Source organism: Oryzias melastigma, linkage group LG18, assembly GCF_002922805.2.
Source record: "Oryzias melastigma strain HK-1 linkage group LG18, ASM292280v2, whole genome shotgun sequence".
In the NCBI taxonomy this organism is placed as follows: Eukaryota; Metazoa; Chordata; class Actinopteri; order Beloniformes; family Adrianichthyidae; genus Oryzias; species Oryzias melastigma.
Genome location: NC_050529.1, coordinates 18,357,215 through 18,375,807, shown reverse-complemented (window position 1 = coordinate 18,375,807; position 18,593 = coordinate 18,357,215). Strand labels below are relative to the sequence as shown.

The following is an 18,593-nucleotide window of genomic DNA, read 5'->3' as shown; positions in this document are numbered from 1 at the left end:
TTCAGAAACGGAGGGAAAATGAAAAAGATAACCATAGAGAATAATTATAATTCGGAGCTGCGCTGCAGAACCGTCTATTGTTCTGAATTGAATTGGGAAAAAAGCTCTTTTTGTTGATTAATACTCCAATGTTCATCAATAAATGTTTAAAAAGCATGATCAGAAGTGTTTCTGATGAGTTTGGATCGGTAACGGACATTCTTTGACCGCGGAGGTCGGGTGAGACAGGAAGTGGTGTGTGTGTGTGTGTCTGTGTTTGTGGATTCAGCGTGTCTCTGGTCCTCAAACCCCATGAATAAGGGGAACACTGTATGGAAAGAATTTATTATTCTTTGCAAAAAGATTGCGGGTGTTCTGAAATTAGTGTTTGTGCTGCAACCTGTGCGTCTTAGCTTAACGTGGTGCAGGAAAGGCCGGGAGAAAGAGTGCCTGAGCGCGTGCATGAGGGAAGCAGTGCGCACTGCGTGGAGAGAAAGAAAAAGTTGTCAGTTGGCAGTGCAATGAAAAGTAATAAACAAAAAGTTCCTCTAAGAACTGAGACGTATTCTTTGGCTTCACACGCTCCGGAGGCTCTGAAGCTTTGAACAGGGAGATGAACCCCGGAAGAAGAGCAAGCTTCAAAGAAGATCTCTCCTGCGTCTCCTGACCACAGTCGGGAAACGAAGCAGGAAAGGTTCAACACCAGGGCGAAGAGAAATCCAGCCGAAAAGAGGACAGAACTTCAGAACTTTTGGTTTGGATCTTGAGCCATGAAAAGCGTTGGTCAGACGCTTCCTGTTATCGTAAAACCTTTCCACCAATCAATGGGTTACATCGTGTGAGTAATGAAGCTCCGCCCTCACGGGTTCATTCCATTTTTTTGTGGACCAACGTGGGTCTAGATATGGTATCAGTCGGGTCCATTTTGTAAAGAAAACGCTAAAAAGTCTAGTACTGTCTGGACCGCTCAGTGGAAACGAGGCATTAGTTTCCTATTTACCATGCAGGCAGCATGGTAAATAGGAGACCAAAACACCAGAGTGACCACACCCAACAACCCAACAATAGGGCTATGGGGATTACTAGAGGAGAGGTGTATACTCTGGTTTTGTTTCTTTGTTTCTGTTAATGATCCATACTTACATGAAACTGTGTTCTACCTGGAGGATACAAATGTGGACTGAATCCTTGAACATTCAGACTGATGAAGCAGTTGAATGAGTCCAATTACAATGACTCAACTTCAAGACAATGCAAACCGGACAATTATTGACAAATAAACAAACAAACAAACAGACAAAAACACATTTCTGTAGAAAAGTTTAGCTGGAAGTGTATATAGTGACAGCAGTTCTAAATCCAGAGATAAAATAGAAAACAAACTTGCACCAATCATCACTGTATGCAGACTGCAGGAACATGTTTTCATGTTTTAAAGATCCCAAGATCCCAAGTTCTAAAGTAGAACTGTTGGAATAGAAATAAAATGTCAATGTTTATTTATTAAACTTGACAAATTGATGCATTTTGAATTGATGAATAATTAATTTATCCCTTTGGGATATGAATAAAATTCAATTCAAGTTCAATTCAATTCAATTTCATTATCAGTAACTGGCCATCATCCCCCAAATCCCCTCAGATTACCTATGTTGGCATAATCTGGATTGTTCTCTGTGTCTTCATGGACTCTGAGTGACTCATAAAGAGCAACATCACCTTCAAAGATCAAACCAGAACAAAATTAAATTAGATATATAATAAAAAAACAAAAAAACTTTTCAAATATTTATTTAATTAAAAAAATAATAAAAGATTGTAAAACATCAGAGTTCAGACTGACCATGCAGCAGAGATCCATATGTGTTCTGTTCAGCATCATTCTCATCTGGAACTTTGTTCTGATTTTGTTCATCAGACCTGCAGAGATGAAAAAAAAAAAAAAATAGGTAACTAAACACAGACGTCAATCAATAAAAATAAAAATTTACCAACCTGATGGAGGTTGAATCTGTAAATAATAACATCACATGTTTATAAAGTGATCAGCATCATTGATGACAAATCATTTATTCATCAATGTGATTTTAAAGGAACATTTCTCACCTTTTGACTTTTTGTACAAATAAAACATCAGTGGAAAAATCATCAGTAAAAAGACACAAACTGGTCCAACAATCAACAGAACAGGAAGTGAAGAGCTGTCAGGTCTGGATGCTGCTGGAACACATCATGGATTTGAATCAAACTTAGTGACACATTCATGAACTAAATGCTGCTGTTATTGTTCATGCTGAGAACAACTGGAAAGATTTACTGACATGTTACTGCCAACCAGCTCTGTGGAGATTCTTTTCCTGAGGACTGACACTTGTAGAAGCCTTCATGTGACTTTGACACTGCAGGGATGATCATCTCCACTCTGCTCTCACTTTGGATTAATGTGTCATTCTGATAGAAAAACACTTTAGAAAGAAGATTTTCTGTCCTCCACTTGCAGCCAAGAGTAACAGAATGTCCCTCAGTCACAGGATGGACAGGACTCAGCAGGATCAGATCATCATCTGGAAACATCCACATTCATCCTCATCACAGATCATCCCAACATGTTTGACATTGTCTGCTTCATTCTGGTTTACATCCAGTTGATCATCTAGATCCATCTTCAAGTTCTGCATGTGTTTCTAATCAGTCCAACGATGAAAGTCAAGCTAAAAACAGGAATCCAAACATGTTTCCACTCACAGTGTCCAGTGATGTTGACTGCGTTGCTGAATGCTGATCCAGACTCACACCAGAACACTGCATTACTGGACTGGATCTTCTGAACATGACATGTTGATCCATTCATTGTTCCCCAGTCAGAACAGAATGACAGCAAGTCAGGAAGCAGAAAGCTGCCGACTCTCCACTCAGCAGAGTTTCCCTCACAGGTCAGAGAGACAGAGTCAGAGGTGAAGTGTTGGACTCTGTCAGGACTCACTGAGAGAGACGCTGATGGATGAAGATCTGAACACAAACAGGATGAAGATCAGCACACTTTAGCTGGATTTGGAGAACAAAGAGACCCAAAATAGTAGAATGTGACAGTATTTGAAATGTGAAGAGAAATCATTGAGAGAAATGAATGAAGAATCAGAAGTCTGACCTCCAGACCAGACAAAGTGAGGTTGACTGTAAAGAGTGTAGACGTGTGGCTCTCCTCTTCCAGCTCTGCACACATATCCTGCTGTGTGTGTCTGTCCATGAATGATGTAGGAGTTGTCTGCAGTCCCATTGGAGCTAGCAGGCAGCAGCTCATAGCTGTAAGAGCCAGACTTGTGTGATAGATCAGGAACAGCTTTATACCAGTAGAAGCTCCATCCTGCAGACTCATGTTCAACCTCACAGCTCAGAGTCACTGAGGATCCAGGACTCAACCACCGTGGAGACACTCTTAGGACAGGTTCAGGTTCTGTTGGAGAGATATTTGTTTTATACTCTGGTTTGACTGAATATTGGGGGAAAAAAATCGACAATGAAAATATAACCTCTGACTGATAACACGTAAAATTCTAATCTGAAGAAAATTAAATTAAATTACTCACGCGTTATGTTAATAGTTACTTCATCACTTGTATCAGAGTAGAAGGCTGGTTCTCCTCTAAATCCTCTGCAGCTGTAGATTCCTCCTTGTGAGACTCTGATTTCTCCATTTTCTCCACCATATATTCTGTATTCAGATATATTTGAGGTTCTTCTGAACCACTCATATTTCCAACCAGCAGATTCATCCACAGAGCAGATCAGAGTCACATTGTCTCCTACTGACACAGTTGTTGTGCCTGCTGTCAGTCTGGCTCCCGGTTTGTCTGATGCTTAACAAACACATTTCAGTTAATAATCACTATAGCACTTTTACATCAGTGACACCTAGAAATATGGTTGATACATTTAGGCATGGTTTGTTCAGTACATTTTTAATGTAATAAAAAAAATGCTTGTTTTTAGTGAAAAAATACAGTAATAGTTTAATTGTTTATTTACTAATTTAATAATAGTTGACCACAAACAAGGCAAAAGACAAAAGACTTCAGTTTATCACCACATTATGAGGCCTGTCTTATCAGTTGTTTTGTTTTTTTTTCTTCTATTTTTAAGTTTTGTTTATATAGACAATTTAAATCCTAACAAAGTTAAAAAAAACATTTTTTAATCGAATCTGTTATAAATTTGATCCTAAATCCATGGATTTTGTAAGAAGGATCCAGGTAAACTACACTTTAAAACCAATTCATCCATATGAAACAAGACATTCTGAAAGGATGAAACACTTTTTATTAAAGGAAATGTATTTTTTAATCATCAACAAATCTCTTATTATGTTCATCAAAGTTAAATAAAAAAGTTATTTTGGACAAATGTAAGGATTGTGCCCCTGGATTTGGTTATTCATTATGTTTTTTTTTTTTTTTTGATTATATTCTGCTCGAGTTGCACCACTGTCTCATCAGGTTTAGGTTTATCATCTACAGCAGTCTTCAGTTCAGTTAATGAGCCTCAGTTTTTTTAAGTGTCTGCTTTTTCAGATCATCTGCTTTATTACTTTTTGTTTCACAATGGTTTTGTCATTTCAAATTTTGTTAAATGTTTCATTTTCCTCCACTAAGCACTTTCCTCTGCATTTAGTCTTTCACCATCAGTTTCTGATAGCATCATTTTTCTTTCTTCAAGTAAACTGAAATATCTTAAAGTAGACCCAGAATCAATAATGTATTTTCTTTTTTTTCAAATCTAAAATTTTTAATGCTTCACAGTGAAAAATCCTGAAGCAATTTACTAAATTTGAAGTTGAAGTTTGTCAAAACAGAAATGAATTAAATAACGTTCAGAAGTAAAAAACGTAATCTCAATAGTGTGAATGTTTTAAAGTGCACTGTTCTCTGTGTGTTTTCTCCAAGACATAATGCTGCTGTCAGCTAATGGAGAAAAGCCTCATAATCCTTTGTTGACTCAGTCAGATGATTGATTTAAGTTACATTAGGAAAGTCTTGGATCATCCTTATCATCATTTCACTGAGATCTAGATTTGGTGCAGAAGTGCAGCAGAAAACTCAGATGAATTTTGTTCTCTAGCTGCAGATTCAGGTTGAAAGGACAGAACTTACAGGGACAATTTTTTTCAATTTAAAAAAAAAAATGATGCCAAATTCAAAAATTAAATAAAGTCACAGCTCGACTTTGGTATTTCTTAAAACAAAAAACATCCAATAAATTTAACAAAGAACCCTTAATATGAACCCAAATGCGTTTTGCTTAAAAAAAAGAATATGGAACAAGCAGAGCTGTTCAGTTACATTAAATAAATTAATGTTGTAAACACGATACAAAAAATGTCAAGTTGGAAAAAAAAAATAAAAAACCCAGCATTTTTCTCCTCATTAAAATATTAATATAAATGTTATGTCATTTATATTGGCAGTTTTCTGAGTTAAATGTTGGCATTAACTTTTTTCCACAGGCTATTATGTTAAAATAAAATAATATATAATAATATAAATCATTTTAATAAACTACCCCTCCTTGAACCGCCACCTTAACGCTGTGGAGGGGTTTGAGTGCTCGGGTGATATCAGGAGCTATGCTGTCAGGGGCTTCTGCCCCTGGTAGGGTCTCCCATGGCAGACAGGTCTTGAGTGACAAGCCAGACAAAGTGCGGTTCAGAATCCTTTCATGAGACACAAAAACAGAGATCCCGTTACGTCGCCCGGATTGGCGTCACCGGGGCCCCACCCTGAAGCCAGGCCTGGGGTTGGGGCTCGGAGGCAAGCACCTTGTGGCCGGGGCTCCTCCCACGGGCCCCGGTCAGGTCCAACCCGAAGGAGCGACGTGGGAGAGATCTAAAGGGGCCGTTGCAATGTGGTTTGGGCAGCAGCCAAAGGCGAGTGCCTCGGCGGCCCAAACCTCGGTCATGGAATTTGGCTTTTGGGACATGGAACGTCACCTCTCTGGGAGGGAAGGAGCCTGAACTTGTTCTCTACTCTCTACCTATACCGGGCTGGGGTGGGCTTACTCGTGAGCCCCAAGTTCAGTCGCAAGGTGTTGAAGTTCACACCGGTGGACAAGAGGGTCGTGTCCCTTCGCCTTCAGGTGGGGGACAGGTCTCTGACTGTGGTTTCGGCTTAGGGGCCAAACAACAGTTTGGAGTACCCGGCCTTCTTGGTGTCTCTTGGAGGGGTACTGGAAAGTGCCCCAACAGGGGACTCAGTCATCCTCCTGGGGGACTTCAATGCCCACGTGGGCAATGACAGTGGCACCTGGAGGGGTGTGATTGGTAGGAATGGCCTCCCTGACCTGAACCCGAGCGGTGTTTTGTTGTTGGGCTTCAGTGCACGCTACAGTTTGTCCATAACAAACACCATGTTCGAACACAAAGGTGTCCATCAATACACCTGGCATCAGGACACCCTAGGCAGGAGAACAATGATCGACTTTGTAGTCGTTTCAGGCGAACTCCGGCCGTGTGTTTTGGACACTTGGGTAAAGAGAGGAGCAGAGCTGTCCACTGATCACTATCTGGTGGTGAGTTGGATTTGCTGGCGGGGGAGGAGGCCGGAAAGACTCGGCAGACCTAAACGTACTGTGAGGGTTTGGTGGGAACGTCTGACTGAGCCCTCCGTCAGAGAGGTCTTTAACTCCCACATCCGGGAAAACTGAGAGCAGGTACAGAGGGAGGTTGGTGACATTGAGTCCGAGTGGACTATGCTCTCCACCTCTATTGTCTCTGCTGCTTTCCGGAGCTGCGGTCGCAAGGTCTCTGGTGCCTGTCGTGGCAGCAACCCCCGAACCCGGTGGTGGACACCGGAAGTAAGGGATGCTGTCAAGCTGAAGAAGGAGTCCTATTAGGTGAGGCCATGGAGAAGGACTATCGGTTGGCCTCAGAGAGATTCTGGCAAACCATCCGGCGTATCAGGAGGGGAAAGCAGTATACTGCAGGCATCATTTTTAGTGCAGGCGGGGATCTGCTGACCTCAACTGGGGACATTGTCGGGCAGTGGAAGGAATAATTTGAGAATCTCCTCAACCCTCCTGACTCGCCTTCCGTTGAGGAAGCAGAGGCTGAGGATACTGGGGTGGAACTGTCCATTACCCAAGCTGAGGTCACTGAGGTAGTCAAAGAGCTCCTTGGTGGCAAGGCTCCGGGGGTGGATGAGGTTCGGGGGTGGATGTTGTGGGAGTGTCTTGGCTGACAAGTCTCTGCAGCATTGCGTGGCAGACAGGAACCGTACCACAGCTCAGTCACCCAGAGAGAGCTCGGAGTAGAGCCGCTTCTCCTCCAAATTGAGAGGAGCCAGTTGAGATGGCTTGGGCATCTGATCCAGATGCCTCCCTGGAGAGGTGTTCCGGGCATGTCCCACTGGGCGGAGGCCCCGGAGAAGACCCAGGACACGCTGGAGAGACTATGTTGCTTGGCTGGCCTGGGAACGCCTCGGGGTCCCCCCAGAGGAGCTGGAGGAAGTGGCCCGGGAGAGGGAAGTCTGGGCATCTTTGCTTAGACTGCTGCCCCCGCGACCCGGTCCCGGATAAGCGGAAGAAGATGGATAGATGGATGGATGGATATAATAAACTAAATAATAAACTAAATAATAATAAGAGACAAGGGGGCATACTGTCCTCGGTCCTCTTCAAATTGAATAGTGGTTTGCAAAAAGATTCAAACTCCTTTGAACTTTTCAACATTTGAAAATGAAAGACTGAAAAATGCATTGCAAAAATATTCAACCCTTTACCCCTGAATGCATCAATTTGCCTCCAGAAGTTAACTGATGATTGATGACTGATTACAATCCAAATAAAATATATTCATATTGTTGGTCATAATGTGAGAAAATGTTGCAAAGTTCAAGGGGTTTGAATCTTTTTCCAAACCACATCATGCTGATGATTAAGGATTTAAATGCATGAAAAAGCAGCCGTTTTAAAGTAGTGATTTAGTAGTTTTTAGTCCCAGCTGTGGTGGTTTACAAACCCTTTTTAATGTCTGTTCCCATTATGGTTTTAAAAAATGATATTTTGTACAATGTTGATAAGAGAGCTGTGCTGATCTATTGAACTAAAGAAGTTACGTTAAATCCTGTTTCTAAGCTGTCCAATGATGAGCTTGATGTCTGTCACTCATGTGGGTCATGTCATTAATGACAGAATGACTGATGATAATGAAGACATTTACATACAACATTGCATATTATATTCTCAGGCTAACTTGATTTTATTTTTTGTTTCAATGCATCTTTATAGTGTTCTACTAAAATTCTGCATTTCGCTAAATAAAGTTTTTTACCTCATTAAAGTTTGTTTTGTTTAAACATAATGTAATTTAAATATTTACAAGTGGATAATGTTTCTTTTTTTGTGTACAGCTCATTTCAAGACAGTGGAAATTAAAAATAATATTTACACCTGTCTAGAATTTTAAAAATACTTACCAGATAAAGATAACGTGACATTTTCACTCCAGTTTGTTGAAGAATATGAATCATATATGGATCTGCTCTTACAGCTGTATTCTCCAGTGATGGAAGCTGTGATAGTCCAGTCTTTATTGTTTCTCCAGGATGTCTGTGACTGAGGAGTTCTCCATTGATACATCCACTGAACTCCTTCATCTCCCTGAACCTCACATGTCAGAGTGATCGTCTCTCCTCTGAACATCTGAGACCAGCTGGGTTTCTGTGTCACAATGACTTTGTTGGAAACTGCTTCCAAAAGATATGGAAAGTAAAAATAAAATCAACAATGAAAATATAACATCTAAAACAATAATTCACAAAGTAGAAGTTGAATCACTCACAGTTTATGTTAATGTTGACTTCATCACTTGTATCAGAGTAGAAGGCTGGTTCTCCTCTAAATCCTCTGCAGCTGTAGATTCCTCCTTGTGAGACTCTGATTTCTCCATTTTCTCCATCATTGATTCTGTATTCAGATATATATGAGGTTCTTCTGAACCACTCATATTTCCAACCAGCAGATTCATCCACAGAGCAGATCAGTGTCACTCTGTCTCCTACTGACACAGTTGTTGTTCCTGATGTCAGTTTAGCTTTGCCCGCTGGAATAAGAAAAATAGATGTTTTAGATTTTCCTTGAGTAATACAATCATACTGTATTCCTACAGTAGCCAGTTATATAGCTGTTGTTATGGGTTCCCTCTTGTGTTTATGGTTGTGGTTCGGTGGACATTGGCTGTGACTCCTCCTGGTTGTCCTGATCCCTCCTGGGTTCTCATGGAGATGGAGAATTGTTGGCTTCTTTTCTTATTGGCTGAGTTTTTGTTCTTAGACCTTTTCCTGTGCTTGTTGTGATTTTTTTTTTTTAAACCTTTTGACATCCTGGACTTGTTGAGTCCTTCCTGCATCTGCATACTCTACAACCTGCCAGCTTTAACCGCTGTAGGTACCGACTGAGGTTAAAGGAATTCATGAGGTGTCAGCTATAGGATGAAAAAATAAAAGACTTCACATCACATTTTGAGATCATTTTGAAATATATATGTTTTTTGTTTTTCTTTTTTTCAGCTCTTTAATGTTTTTTTTCTGCATTTTAATGCGTTTTTCTTTATAGATCATAGATTCTCACAAGGTAAACATTTTTTTCAACAAAATCCATTTTAAAATGGACATTTGAAAAACTCTCAGGTTATAATTTTGTATCCATCTCTTATGCTAACTTTGTTTGTCTTGGAAGCTTTTGTTTTTATGTTTTGATCCTTTCTATAGATCTTTTAAAAAATGGATAAAACAGGTTAGTTTTAAGGTCACATTTGTAACAAACGTGGTGTGTATAAAAGTCAAAGTTCATCAACTTTAAACCAAAAACTCATTTTGAATTTTATGGAAGTTTTCTTTCAGAATTTTTTTAACCTCTGAATTTTTTTTCTGATTTTTTTTAAATCTCAGAATTTTTATCCTGATTTTTTTTTCAACCCTTGCTTTTTAAACAGCAAAATTTTAATGCTCCTAAAAATATTTTCTATCTTAAAAAATTCAGTTTTTTACTATTTTTAAGAAATTCAACATAAAAAAAGTGAAAAACTTCGCCCAAACAGTGTCACCAGAGCAAGTAGTCGATCCAGGAACACATCGATCGATATCCAGCCAAACAAATCATGTCCCTGACGTGACATCAGCGTTTGTTTTGGTCTCTTGAGCTGTGTCTAAATTCCTTCCGATGTCGCGGTTGCAGACGGCCGGGTCCTTCATAAAGCAGATAGATCGTATGTTAAGGGCTTTAAATTTGGATGGTCTAGCCTTGTTTTATTTTTATCTTTTTATAATTTAACTGAACAAAATACAAGTTGGTGTAGCTTTGCTGGCTAATTTGGAGTTGGAGTAGATCCCTCGCCGTCGCAGGAACTTGCTATTATTCCGGCTGAGAGAAAACGATACGCAGGTACAGTTTACAAACGCTCTTAAAAAGAAAAAAGCTTTAAACTCTTTTACATGTTAGCTTTAGCTAGTTTATTTTTATTTTTTTTACTTAGCATCTGCGTTACAGGTTGTAAAATATACAATTACTGAATTTGTGGGTTTGTAGATTATTCAAGTTGTATTTCACAAGTTATAGCAGTAAATGCAATGGAGTATAAGTACCTATCTTTTTCTGAGTATAAGAAGATTGTAAAAAAAAAAAAACTAAATACAGTTTTTATTTTATTATTCAAACTACAATAGTAATGTAGCCTCGAGGGGGCCCAAGCCAGGGTCTCATTGTGCCGGTCCCATGCCCGGATAAATACAGAGGGTTGTGTCAGAAAGGGCATCCGACGTAAAATCTTGCCAAATCAAATATGCGAATCAGACCTACGAAATCCATACCGGATCGGTCGAGGCCCGGGTTAACAACGACCGCCATCGGTGCTGTTCACCGACAGGGTGCCGGTGGAAATTGGACTACTGTTGGTGGAAGAAGGAGAGGAGGAAGGCGGGTTCGTAGGGAGAGAGAGAAGAGGAAAGTCACTAGTGTTGGACTGAGAGTTGGGACTTTGAATGTTGGAACTATGACAGGAAAGGGTAGAGAGTTAGTGGACATGATGCAGAGGAGAAAGGTAGACATACTGTGTGTCCAGGAGACCAGGTGGAAAGGTAGCAAGGCTAGAAGTTTAGGAGCAGGGTTCAAGTTGTTCTATCATGGTGGAGATGGGAAGAGAAATGGAGTAGGAGTTATCCTAAAGGAGGAGTTTGTTAGGAGTGTTGTGGAGGTAAAAAGAGTGTCAGATAGAGTGATGAGTCTGAAGATAGAAATGGAGGGTGTCATGTTCAATGTTGTTAGTGGGTATGCCCCACAGGTAGGATGTGAGCTGGAAGAGAAGGAGAAGTTCTGGTTGGATCTTGATGAAGTGATGATGAGCATCCCTGGAAATGAGAGAGTTGTCATTGGTGCAGATTTCAATGGTCATGTTGGTGCAGGAAACCGAGGTGATGAGGAGGTGATGGGCAGGTTTGGTATCCAGGAGAGGAATGTAGAAGGACAGATGGTGGTTGATTTTGCAAAAAAGATGGAAATGGCGATAGTGAATACATTCTTTGAGAAGAGACAGGAACATAGAGTGACCTATAAGAGCGGAGGTAGAAGCACGCAGATAGACTACATCTTGTGTAGACGGTGTAATCTGAAGGAGATCAGTGACTGTAAAGTAGTGGTTGGTGAGAGTGTTTCCAGACAGCACAGGATGGTGGTGTGTAGAATGACTCTGGTGGTGAAGAAGATGAAGAAAGAGAGGGCGAAGGCAGAGAAAAGGACAAACTGGTGGAAGCTGAAAAAAGAAGATTGTTGCATGACTTAAACAGTTGAAACAGGCTCTGGGTGGTCAGGAGGTACTCCCAGATGACTGGATAACTACAGCTAATGTGATCAGGGAGACAGGTAGGAGTGTACTTGGTGTGTCATCAGGAAAGAGAGTTGATAAGGAGACTTGGTGGTGGAATGAGGAGGTGCAGGAGTGTACACGGAGTAAGAGATTAGCTAAGAAGAAGTGGGACTGAAAGCGTAGCGGCTGGGTGGCTCAGTGGGCTAGGTGAAGGGCTGACACGCAGAAGCCCTGGGTTCGATTCCCAGGGTTGTCCACTGATATCCATCCAGATTGGGTCCTTAGGCAAGACCCTTGACGTTGCTGCCTAACTGTGTCCCTGTACTTGGTCCCTGTGCCCCTACAAGTACAGGGTTGTGTCAGGAAGGGCATCCGGCGTAAAAACTCTGCCAAATCACTGATGCGAAACAGTGGGTGCTGTTACGCTGTGGCGACCCCAAAAGGGATAAGCCGAAAGTGAACTACTACTACAGGGAGATGCAGCGTAAGGTGAAAGTAGAGGTGTCAAAGGCCAAACAAAGAGCTTATGATGACTTGTATGCTAGGTTGGGTAGTAAGGAGGGAGAGACTGACCTGTACAGACTAGCAAGGCAGAGAGATCGAGATGGGAAGGACATGCAGCAGGTTAGGGTGATCAAGGATAGGAATGGTAATGTGGTGACAGGTGTCAGTGGTGTAATGGAAAGATGGAAAGAATACTTTGAAGAGTTGATGAATGAAGAGAATGAGAGAGAACAAAGAGTAGAAGAGGTGACGGTTGTGGAGCAGGAAGTAAGAAAGATTAGTAAAGGTGAAGTGAGAGGGGCTTTGAAGAGGATGAAGAGTGGAAAGGCTCTTGGTCCTGATGATATACCTGTGGAGGTATGGAAGTGTCTAGGAGAGATGGCAGTGGAGTTTTTGACCGGGTTGTTCAACAGGATCTTAGGTGGTGAGAAGATGCCTGAGGAATGGAGGAGAAGTGTGATGGTGCCCATTTTTAAGAATAAGGGAGATGTGCAGAGTTGTGGTAACTACAGAGGAATAAAGCTGATGAGCCATACAATGAAGGTGTGGGAAAGAGTAGTGGAAGCCAGACTAAGAGCAGAAGTGAACATTTGTGAGCAGCAGTATGGTTTCATGCCAAGAAAGAGCACTACAGATGCAACATTTGCTTTGAGGATGTTGATAGAGAAGTACAGAGAAGGTCAGAGAGAGCTCCACTGTGTCTTTGTAGATCTGGAGAAAGCTTATGACAGAGTGCCCAGAGAGGAACTATGGTATTGTATGAGGAAGTCTGGAGTGACAGAGAAGTATGTCCGAGCAGTGCAGGACATGTATGAGGGCTGTAAGACAGTGGTGAGGTGTGCTGTAGGGGTGACAGAGGAGTTCAAGGTGGAGGTGGGATTACATCAGGGATCAGCTCTGAGCCCCTTCCTGTTTGCAATGGTGATGGACAGACTGACGGATGAGGTTAGACAGGAATCACCATGGACTATGATGTTTGCAGATGATATTGTGATTTGTAGTGAGAGCAGGGAACAGGTGGAGGTGGAGTTAGAGAGGTGGAGGTTTGCCCTGGAAAGGAGAGGAATGAAGGTTAGCCGCAGTAAGACAGAGTACATGTGTGTGAATGAGAGGAACCAGAGTGGAAGAGTGAGGTTACAGGGAGAAGAGATAAAGAAGGTGGAGGAGTTTAAGTATTTAGGGTCAACAGTACAGAGTAATGGAGAGTGTGGAAAAGAAGTGAAGAGGAGAGTGCAAGCAGGTTGGAATGGGTGGAGAAAAGTGTCAGGTGTGATGTGTGACAGAAGAGTTTCAGCACAAATGAAAGGAAAGGTGTACAAGACTGTGGTGAGACCAGCCATGTTGTTTGGACTAGAAACAGTGGGACTGAAGAAAAGACAGGAAGCAGAGCTGGAGGTAGCAGAGATGAAGATGCTGAGGTTCTCTTTGGGAGTGACCAGGATGGATAGGATCAGGAATGAATACATCAGAGGGACAGCACATGTTAGAGGTTTTGGAGATAAAGTCAGAGAGGCCAGACTGAGATGGTTTGGACATGTTCAGAGGAGAGACAGTGAATATATTGGTAGAAGGATGCTGAGTCTAGAGCTGCAGGAAAGAGGTCTAGAGGAAGACCAAAGAGGAGGTTTATGGATGCACAAAACATAAAATGAACGTTGGTCCTCCCATTTAACAATAACCCAAATATTTGTGTGCTCCAATAGACCAAAGTAAACGCTGACGTCACATAAGTGTCATGATTTGATTGGCTGGATATCGATGTGTTCCTGGATCGACTACTTGCTCTGGTGACACTGTTTGGGCGAAGTTTTTCACTCCGAATTTTTTTATGTTGAATTTCTGACCCATCGAAATTTTAAGTCTTGAAATGAAAAAAAATGTTTTTTTTTTTTAAGATAGAAAATATTTTATAAGCATAAAATTTTTCTGTTTAAAAAGCAAGGGTTGAAAAAAATTCAGGATAAAAATTCAGAGGTTAAAAAAATTCATTAAAAAAAATCAGGGGTTGAAAAAAGTCATAATAAAGATTCTGGGGTTAAAAAAAAACAGAAAAAAACATTCAGGGGTTAAAAACATTCAGGATAAAAATTCATGGGTTAAAAAAAATTCAGAGTCTGATGGAACTAAAAAACTTCCATAGAATTTGTCTTAATCAGATATACTTAAATATTTAGACTTTTGGAAGTTTTCATGCTGGTTATTAATAATTTGATAAAGAAAAGATAAAAACTCACCATCAATGATGATTGGATCGCTGAGATCTGTGTAATAAAATGGATCTCCTCTTCTTCCTCTGCATCTGTAAACTCCTCCCTGTGAAACTCTGATTTTTTCATTTGAAATGAATTCAGTGTTTTTAACTCTAAACAGTTCATCGTTTTTTTCTCCTCTGAAAAAATAATAACTCCAACCAGATGATGATGAATTCACAGAACAGGTCAGATTTTCTCCCCTTTTTCTTAGCTGAGCCTTTGGTTTATCTGGAATAGATTTAAAAACATTAGAAACAGATTTTTAAAATATACAAAAATATGTTTGAAAGTTGAATCAAGAGAAACTTTAAACTGATGAGTTATTGCAAAAAAATATTAGCAAAAAAAAACATTAAACTGTTTTTGTTTTCTTTAACTTCGTAAAATCTGAACTCTTGTTTGATATTTATTTTTTATTTTGAACAAACAGAACCCCAGTGAAGCAGAATTAAATACTTTGTTAATATAATCAAGAATGTGATGTTTATGTAGGTGACGTCCTAAGAAGTTAAATGTTTAGAAATGAATGTTACATTTAGTGATGCCTTTAATAATAATAAAAAAGAAAAACAAACTCTAAACATCTTTCTATTTCAAAAAAAGGAATAAATTAATTGTTTCTTGTATATTAAGTGTCCATATTGGCCCCACTGACACCACAATGTCAGATTGTCATTTCTGAACCCACTGTTGTGTTTCTTGTGTTTTTGTTCTTGAACCTCAAGTTTTACATCAAACTATCAAAGTCTTGTTTCTGTAAAAACTTATTTCGTCTAAATAACAAAAGCTGTTGGTCAACCAGCAGTTTAGATTTCTTCCAATAAAAACTTAGATAGACAAGATAAAATTGATCATGAATTGATCATAAATTGATCACGGGTCTAAACTGACTTTTCTATTTAAGAAGGATTGAAGGATTCACAAACAGTTCATGTAGTAGAGTTTTGTTGTTTACATCTGCGTGGTTTAACAATAAATTGTTCTCTAGATTATGAAATTGATCGTTGTGGATACATTCCTTAATAACGATTCATCTGGTAACCAACCTGTTCTCCTTTAGTTTATTTACCTTTGTTCATTTTTATTTTCACTCAGTTTTATATTTTTGTGATTAATATTTTAGTTTTTACTAAATTTTGTTGTTGACCTCATTTGTTTTATATCATAGTTTTTTTTTTTATTCAAGCAATGATTATTTTATTTTGGACAAGTAAATAAAAAAAATGTCTCCAAGCTCTAATGAAAATAAACTATATTTTTTAATCAGTCAAAAATGAAATTCTTACCTGAAACAGATAATTTGACAGTTTCACTCCAGTTTGTTGAAGAATATGAATCATATATGGATCTGCTCTTACAGCTGTATTCTCCACTGATGGAAGCTTTGATAGTCCAGTCTTTATTGTTTTTCCAGGATGTCTCTGACTGAGGAGTTCTCCATTGATACTCCCACTGAACTCCTTCACCTCCCTGAACCTCACATGTCAGAGTGATCTTCTCTCCTCTGAACATCTGAGACCAGCTGGGTTTCTGTGTCACAATGACTTTGTTGGAAACTGTTTCCATCAGAAATGAGAAGTAAACATGAAAGCAACAAAGAAAATACGACATCTGAATAATGACAAGTAATTTAGAACAAAATTGAAATCACTCACGTGTTGTTTCAATGGTGACTTCATGACTTTTATCAGAGTAGAAGGCTGGTTCTCCTCTAAATCCTCTGCAGCTGTAGATTCCTCCTTGTGAGACTCTGATTTCTCCATTTTCTCCATCATTGATTCTGTATTCAGAGGTTTGTGAGGTTCTTCTGAACCACTCATATTTCCAACCAGCAGATTTCTCCACAGAGCAGCTCAGTGTCACTCTGTCTCCGACTGACACAGTTGTTGATCCTGCGGTCAGTCTGGCTTTAGGTTTGTCTGATGTTTAACAAAAACATTTCAATTAACAATCATATTGCCATGACATCAGTGACATCTACAAATATATTTTACACATTTAAGCATGGTAAAATAAAAACAAATTTTTAAACAAATGTGTCTGTTTAGTAAGAATGTATTTTTAAATATGAATTATCACAAAAAAGTAAAAAAAAAAAAAACAAAGAAATTACCTGAGACATGTATAGAGACATTGTTGCTGCACTTTGTATAATCTGAATCCGTCATGCGACCACAGCACTTATAAACACCACTGCTTGTTTTATACAGAGGATTAAATGTGAAATAATGTTGTGTAGGATCTGAATAAAGTATCCCATCCCTTATGTTAAATGTGTATCTCCACTCATCAGTTCTTCCTTCATTCATGTCACAATGGAAAGTTAAAGATTCTCCAGTATAAAAAGTTGACCATTTGGGTTCAACAGTCAACACAGCATCTAGAACAAACAAACAAACTGTGTTAACTGAATGAAAAAAACTATCAAACTATAAATTGAAAAAGGCAATAATAATGAGATGTAAAAACTTGGATATGAAGATTGAAATACCTTGAGTTTGTCCACTTTGAGTGAATGTAATGAGCACTATGTCACAGAAAGACAAACAGACAAATATTATTTCATTCTGCTTACATAATTCTGTTGAAGTGACTGATAGAAAAAGTTTCCATAATTCTACTCACAGATTAACAGCAGCTCAAAGAACAGTTTCAGTTCCATCATCACACTTAGTTTGTACAAGAAGATCCTAATGGAAAAATAGAAAATAAGAAAATGAGCTTCTTAGAAAACAGGGAGTATTAAATTACGTAATTGTATTTTCTTCTAATACAGTAAATTTACAGTAAAACTGTTCAACACAGATGAGTTCTGAGATTTGACTTTAAGGCGCCGTACCATAAAAAAGCAACTTTTTGAGCTTTTAAATTTATTATAATGTCCATTCCTTACTACAAACAACCCTAAAATGCTATTTGATCCAATCTTCCATTTCTGAGTAATCCCCTAAAAACCTTCGCTCTGAGCACCAGCCCAGAAATGCTCATTTGATTTAGTGTTTAAATGTTGTGCAATGGCATACACCAAAGAACATTCTAATGAGGATTCTGCACCTAAGGTGGATCCTGAACGTTTTGAGAATGGTTGAAGCAAACAAGTGATTCTGAGAAGACGGCTGTAGAAAACTGAGCTAAGCAGACAATTTCCAGGTGGAAAGGCACGACAAAAGACAAAAAGGAGTCTCCAGGAACATGATCCACATGAAAGCAAAGAGGATTTTTTATACAGAGATTTAAGATGCTTTAAACAGAAAATAAACATTTACAGCCAGGGCTATTCAGAATAAAGTACAATATTCTTATCATTTCAATAAATCCTGATCCAGAATCTCACAGCAAGATGAACCCATTAGCCACCGTCTGTGATGGAAGAAACACCTTGGCTACTTAAGGCAGAAAAAAAGCAACATGCACATCTATATTGTTAAAAAAAAAAAAAAACGTAGAAGTTTGTTTTTATGTGTGAGACGCAGAGACATGGTGCTGGAGTCGGCTCTAGGATGACGTCATGAAATGGGAGCAAAAGGCGGAGCCTCAAAGATCGAGGAGTCTTATTTCCAGGTTTGAAAAGAGTTCACCAACATAACTCATATTTCATAAAAAAATGTCTCCTTTAGTGAGCCAAAATAAATGATCATAAATTGATACATTTACCCTGAAAGGTTTAAGAAAAGCATGAAAAACTATAAACCTAAAACTATTACCAAGTAAGAATATTGTTTATTTGTAACAGTTGTTATTTTGTATTTCAACTTTGGTTTTTCAATGACATCACCAAAACATCAATCGCATGTCAATCATGTCCAAATAAACCATGGGCTCAAAATCTCATGTAACTAGAATGAACAGTGAAAGTGAATATTTTTAATTGAAACAGTAAACTGAGGACTAAAAGACAGGAGTGAGAAAAACAAAACACCAAAGTTGAAAATACAAAACAGAAAAAAAGAAAATACTAAGCATTAACTGTTACAGATAAACAACCAGTTTTTTTTTTTTTTTTTTTAAGT

At 39.1% G+C, this 18,593-nt stretch overlaps 2 protein-coding genes across 2 annotated transcripts in view; both read right to left on the bottom strand.

Moving 5' to 3' along the window:
- Positions 1-18,593, bottom strand: part of LOC112156159 — a gene marked incomplete in the record, with an annotated part of 59,262 nt that overhangs the window by 19,912 nt on the left and 20,757 nt on the right.
- LOC112156160 (sialoadhesin-like) lies at positions 42-10,777 on the bottom strand. The gene is made up of 10 exons (XM_036216595.1): positions 8,810-10,777; positions 8,445-8,714; positions 3,567-3,836; positions 3,128-3,433; positions 2,725-2,988; positions 2,301-2,543; positions 2,086-2,196; positions 1,975-1,990; positions 1,823-1,899; positions 42-1,698 (listed from the first exon to the last, which is right to left on the bottom strand). Exons 2-10 carry the CDS (start codon positions 8,668-8,670, stop codon positions 1,601-1,603), a joined length of 1,611 nt encoding a protein of 536 aa, XP_036072488.1. The 5' UTR covers positions 8,671-8,714; positions 8,810-10,777; the 3' UTR covers positions 42-1,600.